This window comes from Arachis hypogaea, chromosome 7 (assembly GCF_003086295.3).
Source record: "Arachis hypogaea cultivar Tifrunner chromosome 7, arahy.Tifrunner.gnm2.J5K5, whole genome shotgun sequence".
Taxonomy (NCBI): domain Eukaryota; kingdom Viridiplantae; phylum Streptophyta; class Magnoliopsida; order Fabales; family Fabaceae; genus Arachis; species Arachis hypogaea.
In genome coordinates, this window is record NC_092042.1 from 7,218,109 (window position 1) to 7,229,035 (window position 10,927).

Sequence of the window (10,927 nt, forward strand, 5' to 3'; positions counted from 1 at the left end):
GTATAGATTATGAAGAAACGTATTCCCCTATAGTGGATGCGATAACATTGCGTTATTTGGTCAGTTTATCTGCATATCATAAACTGCATATGCATTTAATAGATGTGGTAACAGCCTATTTATATGGCTCATTAGATCGGAATATCTATATGAAAGTCCCTGAAGGACTAAAGATATCTAAACCATCCAATGAATATTCGCAAGGGTTATACTCAGTCAAATTGCAAAGATCTTTATATGGTCTAAAGCAATCTGGATGAATGTGGTATAATCGTCTTACTGAGTATCTGGCAAAAAACAGATTCAAGAATGATGATATCTACCCATGTGTTTTCATAAAGAAAAATACATCTGGGTTCATTATAATTGTTGTGTACGTTGATGATTTAAATATCATTGGGACTCCTGAAGAGATTCCAACAATTATAAAAACTCTAAAAGAAGAGTTTGAGATGAAAGATCTTGGAAAGACTAAGTTTTGTCTCAGCCTGCAGATCGAGCATATAAAAAGTGGGATCTTTATTCATCAAACGACATACACAGAAAAGATCTTGAAAAGATTTTATATGGATAAGTCACATCCATTAAGTACCCCAATGATCGTAAGATCTTTGGATGTGGAGAAGGATCAATTCCTTCCTAAAGAAGAAAATGAAGATATCCTTGGTTCTGAAGTATCATATCTTAGTGCCATTGGAGCGCTAATGTATCTTGCTAATAATACGCGACCTGACATATTATTCGCAGTGAATTTACTAGCAAGGTATAGTTCCTCTCCAACCAGAAGACATTGGAGTGGAATCAAGCAAATCTTTTGATATCTTCATGGAACGGTTGATATGTGATTGTTTTATCCCTACGGATCCAAGTCACAACTAGTTGGCTATGCAGATGCCAGATACTTATCTGATCCACACAAAGGGAGATCTCAAACAGGATACCTGTTCACATATGGTGGTACAGCTATATCATGGAGGTCCACGAAACAGTTGATAGCAGCAACCTCCTCTAATCATGCTGAAATACTAGCGATTTATGATGTAAGTCGCGAGTGTTTTTGGCTCAGGAGTTTGATCCAATATATCCTGTCATCATGTGGACTAATTAATCATAAGATAGCTCCAACTGTCCTGTTTGAAGATAATAAAGCATGCATTGCTCAACTTAAAGGCAGATACATTAAAGGTGATAGAACAAAGCATATTTCTCCCAAATTCTTCTTCACTCATGATCTTCAAAATCAAGGGACAATTGATGTCCAACAGATCCGCTCAAGTGACAATCTGGTAGATTTATTCACAAAGTCACTCCCAAATTTCTCCTTTGAAAGATTGGTACATGAGATCGGGATGCGCCAATTTCGAGACATTAAATGATGTTGACAATAGGGGGAGACTGTACTCTTTTTTCCTTAGTTAGGTTTTTTTTTCGATTGGGTTTTTCTTGACAAGGTTTTTAATGAGGCAGTCCCCATCACAAAGGATATTATATTCTTTTTCTTTAGTAAGGTTTTAACGAGGCAATAATCCTAAATGGTCATCCAAGGAGGAGTGTTGTGATAAAGATGGATGACCACGTTGGATTTCATTCTCAAAATTGAATGAATCTATTTACAATACAAGAAGCAATAAATAAATGTTGAAAGTAACATCGCTTTACTTGTATAAATACCGAGCATCATCAGATGCTTTTTACACACAAGCAATAAAGCAAATACTTCCTCTCTCTTTCCTTCTTATACAAAGCATTTCTTTACTTTCTTTTTTTATAAATTACTAATATATTATTAATATATTATCTTTATAGTGGTTTAATAGTGTTAGTAACTATTAATAATAGTATTTTATTTATACTTTTATATTTATTACATCTTATTTATTTATTTATTTATTTATTTATTTATTTTACAACAAACATAAAACTTATCTTATAAAATACAATGCAAAGACAATCTATCCAATAAATGAAAGTCCAAATCTTAAAAATCCTAACGAGCTCTTTAAAAAGTTTGTTACTCCATCTGTATAGAATTCCAGAAGCTCGGAATTTGCACTTGGTGTTGACTTAGATTCTAGATTTGAGTGGTGTAGTAACATATGAGATATTTATAAGAGACCTACGAGAATTTTAAACCGCCGCAAATTGGATGAGTGCGCTAGAAAATTAAAATCATCAAAACTTAAGGTTTCTTTTAATAAAAGAAAGTTATTTTATTTTGATTTGACATTATTGAGTTAAGAAATTAACTAATATAATTGATGATGACAAATATTAAATTATTAGATTAATTATCCAATTAGTTGTTAATTATTGTAATTGAGTGATGCAGGCTAAAAATCAATATACAGCAGCAGCCAATTAGATGGAAAATAAGAAACAAGGCTGGTGGGCTCCAAATCAATAAACAGCCCAAAAGGATTCAAAGCAATGAAATTAGATGGGCAAAAAAAAAATCAAATAGGTTGCATTAATAATATCCGATCCAAGTCCGTGAGCAAGCAATTCTCTCTCATTTGTTTTCACCAAAAGCAACGTTCACCTTTTTTCTCTTGGTCAGAAATCAGAGAAGTAAGAGAAGACTTAGTTCCTAAACTAGTCACCAAAGAAGAAAGAAAGAGAAGGTTAGGTAAGAAAGGTTAAGGTCTAATCAACCAAATCAAATCAAATCAAACTAAGGCAAAGGTCAAAAGTAACATATTTCCTATTGCATGCATATTGCTTTCTTCTCCTCTTCCCAACTCTCTGCCAGTCCAAAATGAAGTATATAGGAAAGATGATCTCTGTTCTTCACTGATGTGCATCTATGGTCATAAGTGTGTCTTGGGGACCAAGTTGTGTTTCAATGGCTAAGATATGGGTTTACCATTGAAAATATTTGTTTATGCTTTTCTATGGCTTTTAGTCAACAAAAAAGAGTCAGAACCACAACTTATAATTTGGGGATTAATTGAAAAGTGACGTGGTGAGTTGGTGAAGCACATTGCTCAAGGGTTGACCTAGGAGAGAGCAACTCAACAACATGCAAGGAGATACAAAAGAAGATTTCTCATTATTCAGAAGTCAAGGAGAGAAAACCAGTGTTCTTGAGGTGTATGTTCTGAGAAGAGCTCTTTGAAGAAGTTCATCTACTTGGACAGTGCTTCAATTCCTAGTCAAAGGAGCATTCCGTCAGAATGAAGAACTGAATCAGAGGCTAGCAAATCTGGTTTATCACATAGCAAAGAGACTGTTGAAGCATTAATCTCCTCCACATTTCTTACAAGACAACAATCAAAATTTGATTGTCATAGTTTTTGTTTTCGAACAAAACATCAATCCACATTTGATTTGTGTTTCAATTCCAATTTGAATTCACTTAAACAATAACTCTAATTTTTTTTTAACCAGTAGTAGTAGTTCTAGCGGTTGACTCAATTTTTTTTCATTATTAAAAATCTTTTTTCATTATTAAGAAAGGGTAACGAAGATAAAATACGAGCTTCTTTTATAGCAATCGTAATTAATCGTTGTTGTTTTAAGGTCGATCTATTCACCCGTCTAGATAATATTTTCGGAATATGAGTGTGTGACTTGTTCTAATTGATCTTATTACAAATACAGAACAAAAATAAAGGATTTGTCATCTTGATAGAGATGGTTTTACCCCGTCAGATATTATTTTCTAGTATCTAGAGCACGGAATATATAAAATAGATTTTATAAAGTATTAGAACTATGATTCATACTTAATATTTCGACCTCGCAACCGGACTTTAATAAATTTTTATTATAAGATATGTAAGTTAGAATAAATAAAAAAAATTTGATTCTTTCAAATAAAATTGCCACTGTTTGTCTTCTTCCAAGTGCAGGATAACCCCAAGGAGTTGCAGGTTTTTTTTTTACCAATTGGGGTCCTACCTTCACCACCCCATGGGGATGATCTACAGGGTTCATAACTACTCCTCTTACTACAGGACGCTTACCTAGCCAACATTTAGATCCGGCTCTACCCAAAGTTTTCTGGTTTACCCAATATTTCCCACTTGTCTGACTATTGCTGAGCAGTTTTTTGATATCAAACAGACCTCCCCAGAAGATAATTTTAATGTGGCTGATTTTTCCTCTTTTGCAATCAGTTTCGCTACAACACCTGCTGCTCTAGCTAATTGTCCACCCTTTCCGAGTGTGATTTCTATGTTATGTATGATCGTGCCTAAGGGCATATCGGTTGAAGTGGATTCTTCTTTTTGATCAATCAAAACCTTTTTCCAAATTGTACAAGCTTCTTCCAAAGCACGGCTTTCTGGATGTAACAGATTGTAATTTACTTTTCAATGTTTATCTTTCTGTAATTTTTTGAGGTAAAAAGTTGAATGAAAGAGTCATTGAAAGAGCCTAAGAGTGAAAAGGGGCAGAAAGATACACATGAGTGAAAAGTCTAGAATAATTTCAGATTTCTTTAGGTTAAGTCTGTGTCTTGTATCTTGTACCTATGAGGTACCCATTTCTTAGTTGGGTTAGCACTAAGAGTAAGAGTTAGGTATTAGTATAACCAAGTCAAATTAGGTTAGAATTTGAGTGTGAAAGGATTGTGTCAATTCTGTGGAATTGGTGTATGTAATACTTTAACTATAGTGGAAATTCCACCACTGTTGTAGTAGAGACTGGACGTAGATTGTATTGCACAAGGCAACCGAACCAGGATACATGATGGTATCAGCTTTTCTCATCCCTACTCTATTCTGTTTTTTGATATTCACGAGATAAAATGAAATTGTCTCATAATTTTTTCGTTGCTGAGTTCAAATAGATTCAGATTGCAAGTGTGTTTTAAAAGAGTTATTTCATTAAAGTAAAAGAAGGTCATAGATTCAACCCTCTCTTCTCTAAGCCTTCTACAACCTTCAGACATCGATCATAAATTTTTTTTAAATAAATTAAGAAAATTAGATTTGAACTAAAATAGTATTTTATAATAAATAGATTCAATTAACAGTAAAATTATACTTCTAAAGAAATTATTTAGCAACAATTTTTTATTGATAACTTTATATAAGATTGCACTATATATATATATATATATATATATATATATATATATATATATATATATATAGTTAATTATTACACATGATATACTTTTTCTGGAACGAAGGATATGTATATAATATAAACCAAGAGTGGTAATTAACATGAGAAGGAAAGCATATACATACATATATAGCACATACATCACAATCTCATCAATTATATTCATTTTTAAATGTTACTACAATATAATGTGTTTGAATAATGCACCTAGGTGTTGAATAAAGGCATATCTTTTGAAAGGAAAACTAATTAAGAGTGGATGAACATCATATAAAATTTGCAAGAATCTTTGGTAGCAAATAATCTGAGACAATATGGTTCGTCTTCTCTGTGGGGTGGAAGGCATCCCAAAAGACATATTTGGAGGCATCAGTGCATGTAAGTGGATTCTGGTCACTGCATAAGTAGCTCATTTCAAATGTTCCTGTTGAACAACATGCTTTCTCTACCTCCTCATATCCTGAAATATAATAATATGGCCATTATGAGAAGGAAAAAAAAGTTATTTAGTGGTGTAACTTTTTTTTTTTTTGTACAGGTGGTGTTTTAGAGATATAATTATTTATGTGTATTTTTTTATTTATTTAAATTTTTGAAAAAAAAAAGCATAACATGGGATTAAAATTTCTATGACTTAAAAGTCTAAATTTCAATATTTATTAATTCTAAAAGAAAAAAAATTATGCAAAATTCACGCAAAATTAGAAAAAAAACTGTATAAGAAAAAAAGATATAATTATTCATGTATTTTTTGTTTATTAACTTAAATTTTTAGAAATATAATATTATGACATAGTGTAATGATACTACTTAAACTTAGTTTATCATCTCAATTTTAGGGATAATATTATAGTATTAGAAAAAGTTTCATGAGTGTTTTTTTTTCCATTCTTGGGTAAATTCATAGTTAAAGATTTCAGCTTTATGGGGCCTTGCCTAGCAATTTTATTGGACTCTCTCTTAGTTTTGGCAAGTTCTAAGTTTTTGTTAAAGATGTACTACTTAAAATTAAAAATAAAATTTCAAAAGGTTAAGTTTAATGCACTTATATATTAATACACTAAAAAATTATTTATTTTTACTATTAACTAAATATTAACTAGTTTTCTTAGTTAAATTTTAATTTTAACAAAAATTTATTGGCATGTTATTGCTTGTATTTACAGCAGAATACCACTTTTATTCTCTTGTACAACAGAAAAAAAAAAATATGATGATGAATCTCAATTAACTAACTTACGGTTACAGCACAAATTACAAAATTTAAAATAACGTAAAAATCCAATTAAAAAATTTTAAATTATTAAAAATTAATTATAAATTTAATAAAATTATAAGAACTTTGGGAATAATTTAACATTTAAATTACTCTTAAAAAGCAAAATAACTAAATCCTTATAATAAATCAAATATAGTAGTCTCAATCAAGAGTTACAGGGGTGGACCTCAGTTAGGTATAATGCATTTAGTATGCAATTAATTCAAATTGGATGCTTGTAATTATTTAATTTATTCTCACACGTCAGAGACGAAATTTTGAAGGCAGATCAGATATTATTTTTGATAATGAAGTATTATACTGTTTAGATTTTTTTTTTTTTGGTTGGTGGCTACTATATCTTGTTTAGATTGACTTAAAATGATGAAGAAAATAGAAAAATTTTATGTTTAATTCAAGATCATCCATAAAAAAATTTTCCCACAAGTCAAACGAATATGAAAGAAAATATATAGTATAAAAGGTGAAAAGGATTTAATATTATTCTTAATTTCAATATATAAAACAAAAATATCTTTTAAAATAAGTCATTCCAATTTTTAATCACTTTCATTCCTAATTATTTAAACATGAACAGAGAGAAAATCTAAAAAAATGAGAGAAATTTTTTGTCCTGTTCTCTTTTTTAATTTTTTTTCCTCATATTTTATCTTTAAACTTTAAATATAATAAAACATGTTTCTCAACAAAATAAATCAAAGAAAACATATGAGAGAACCATACCATATGTGGAGGGCCTTTTAATGATATCATCAACTATGTCATATGCATTTGCTGAAATTGCTTTCAATTGTGGCAGTTCCCTATTAAGCTTTGAGATCAAATTCTCCAACTTGGCATTAAACCCCAAAGCCACATTGTTATATTTTTCATTGCAAGCATGATCACCAAAGATATTTGTAGCCCTCTCCAATGGGAGACACCCCATAGGAACAAGGCCAGTTATGGATAATTTTCTTGCTCCAAGTGCATACAATTCCCTAATGAAATTCTCAGCAATTCCCAATAGAAAATCTTGGTATTGTGTAACTGTGAATTGAGCTCTTCTAGTTGGGAAAATGTAATAATTCTCAAGAAAATCATTGGTTCCTAAGCTCATAAGATATAAAGCTTCTCTTATGATATGATTTGCCTTCTCTACTCCAAGATGCTCTCTCAATTTTACTTGGTACTCCTTGTAGAACTCCAATTCTTTCCACAATGGTATTACATTCTATAAGATAATAATATGGGTTAAGTATGATTTTATTTTTTAAGATTTAGACAAAAAATTTTATGTGTTTTCAATTTTTTTTTGCATTTAAATTTGTTCCTAAAGTTCATTTAATTTTAAAATCGTCTTTCATCCTCGCCCCTACCTCATGTCCTTAGCTTGTCATCTTCAAAGAGGTGGTGGTGATCGTCGTGTTTTTCGCGTTTTCAGCATCACCGTCACGCCTCTCTTCCCCTTTTCTCTTTGTCCTTCGTCGTTCTGACTCACTGTCACCACCACCATATAAGTCTACCGTCATTGTCATCACAGGCAAGTTAAGATTCAAATTTCTAATTCTTGTTCTTATTTATCACAATCTCTAATTTTCAAATTCATCACAAATTTTGCGGCTGAGTTAACAGAAAATTTTGTAGAACATGGGTAGTGATGTTCTGATCTTGTTCTTGTTTTTGGATTTTTTTTTTGGTTTTTTTGTTTTTGTGAGAAATTGAAAAAAGAACAAGATGCTTGTTGTTCTTGTTAATGTCTAATTTTTCTGTTAATGTTTGTTTTGAGGAAGATGATGATTTTCTTTGTTTGTTGAAGTGGTTTTGTTGAATTGTTGTTTTGGTTTTGATTTATTTGAGATTGTTGCTGAATGTTGAGTTTTTTTTGTATTCATGAATAGATGGCGATGGGGTGGTCGTGGGTTGGGAGATGGTGAGAAGAGAAAAACGGGTGTTTAGCGGTGGTTGTATTGGTAACAATGTGAAGAATAGATGATGGTGGTGGTGAGAAGAGAAAGAAAGGATATCTTTGTTATTTAAAAAATTAATTTGCCCAAAAAGATGATTTTAAAATTACGTTAAACCTTAGAAACGATTTTATTTGTAAAAAAATATTAAAGATAAAAAAATTCAGCCTAAATCATAGAGACTAAAATTGTATTTAATCCTAATCATATTGACATGAATTATTATTAATAATAATTAATTAGTTGACAGTAAAAGTAGTAATAATTTTAAAATTTTATTATGAATTTGATATTTTGTATAAAATATTATTTTATTTTATTTGACTTATATAAGGTCCTTGTATATTATTTTGATGAGACTAATTTCAAGAATTTCAAGTTTGCATTATTGTCTTCTAATTCTATACATATATATGTAGTTCAATCCAAATCTGGATTGAACATTTTGTTAAAAATTACTTTTAGTTTATTCAAAACTGGATTTAGTTGTTCCTTTGAATTAAAAAAAAGATTTAAATTAAAAAGTCTAGTTGGTTTAAGTAAAAAAGTGAGAATGAGAATGATTACTTTCTTTTTTTATTTTACTAATGTGATAAAATATTTCTCGTAATGCTCTCCGACTATGCATGCATGAATGGATTTTTTATTTTTATTAATATCTAACATGACAAAATAAAAGGCATGAATTAAAATAATAATTTACTCTTACGATCTTTCTTTTTGTTAGTTGAAAAAAAAAAAAAAAAACTAAAGATGCACTTCCAAGTACATGAGAAGATTCTCAAGAATTTTCACTTTCATAGACAAGAAAACAAAACCAAAAAAACACATGCACCACTTAATTGGGTAAAGACACTTAAATTATTCTGACACAAATTATTTTTATTTTTATTTTTATACTATAATAACTAACATAAAAGTGACACAATTCATTCTTTCTTTAAAAAACAAAAATAATGATGATCTCTTTTAGACCATGAACTATACTTCCCAATTAGTACATCATAAGATTCTTCTTATTAAATTATAATTCCATCTTATTAATTATTTTCAAAATAGAACAAAATCAATTTCTTTCTGTCTTATTTCTTTTATAGGTAACTTCAAATAATAATTCCATTTTATTAATTATTTTTCATAACCAAAAACAGAACAAAATCAAATTTTTTTCTGTCTTATTTCTTTTATAAATAAAATTTATTTTTTATTTTTAAAATTTGTCAAAAATTTAAAAAATATTTTAAATTTATTTTTAACTTTGTCCCAAAATTTTTTTATTTACATAAAATATATTTCTAGTAGCTAAAATTTTAAAACGTTTAAGACTAATCTAATAATAATGCACGGCAACTATATCTAATTTACTTGTACCGAAGATTATTGTTGTGAAATTTTAACTGAATTTGTCCTAAAATTTTTAAAATTTATCTGCTAAGAATATATTTAATATAAATAAAAAAAATTTAGAATAAAATTGAAATAAAATAATATTTAGTGATATTTTTAAAATTTATTGTAAATTTTCGAGATAAAAAATATATTTTTACCTTTGAGTAGTGAAACATAAGTATGTTTCATAATTAATATATATTTTTAATTTTTTAATTAAAAAATTTTAGATATATAATTAATTAATAATCACCATATTTATATGAATATAAGAAATATTTAGTGTATAAATAATATAAGTATATTTGAATAATTATATTATGTATACACAAAAAAATCAATAATTTATATAAAAATATATTAAAATATAAAATATATATTAAAAATAAATTAAATAATATATATATATATATATATATATATATATATATTATAACTGGTCTAGGAATTGATTTTTTTAAATAAAAGTTCACATACAATTATTTTTATTTAAAATTAATAGTAAAAAATTATTAAATAATTTGATAAGTTTAATTAAATTATTATCTAACAATTTTTTATTATCAATTTTAATATATTTTTATTTAAATTGTTGTTTATTTTCACTGTTAGCTAATTAGCTTTATGTTTTATGTAAAGAAAACTGTATTTGCAAGTTCTCCTTCCATCGATTTTTTATGTGTAGCGGACTCATCTTTTTATTATTGAAAGAAAAAAAATGGAAGCATACTTACAAGAACATGAGAAGTAGCATTATCATATCCGGTTCCAGCAGAAGCAAAACAAACACCAGTGGCAAAATCTTCAATGTTATATGCAGGATCCAAGTACGCCGGAACTGAACTTTTCACCCCCAACGCCTCCGCGAGGAAATCCGGCGGAACCCTTCCGTTACTGAATCTTCCTGTTGGTTGTCCCCCTTCAAAGTCACGCCCATATGGCCTGAAATTGCTCTTCAGAACCGTCGCTATCATGTTGTTGTTTCCCGAATCCACCGTTGAATCTCCGAAAACTATCACTGCTGGAACGTTACCACTGTTTGCCTCCGAGGTTGGAATGGTAACCATAATCGTTAACAATGCCGAGAGTAGTAGCCATGACAATGCCAGGTATGTTATGCGCACCATGTGTTTGGTAAATTGTTTCGTCACTGTCTTGCGCATGCGACGACTCCTTTAATTTTTGAGTCAATGTGGGAGAAGAATTTGAGCTACCATACCAATGTATATCATTTATAAAT

General features: G+C 29.3%; 1 protein-coding gene across 1 annotated transcript; it reads right to left on the reverse strand.

Annotated features, from left to right (window-relative positions):
• Positions 1–5,210: 5,210 nt before the first annotated feature.
• LOC112702280 (GDSL esterase/lipase At4g26790) lies at positions 5,211–10,927 on the reverse strand. The gene is made up of 3 exons (XM_025753252.3): positions 10,422–10,927; positions 7,076–7,565; positions 5,211–5,533 (listed from the first exon to the last, which is right to left on the reverse strand). Exons 1-3 carry the CDS (start codon positions 10,848–10,850, stop codon positions 5,340–5,342), a joined length of 1,113 nt encoding a protein of 370 aa, XP_025609037.1. The 5' UTR covers positions 10,851–10,927; the 3' UTR covers positions 5,211–5,339.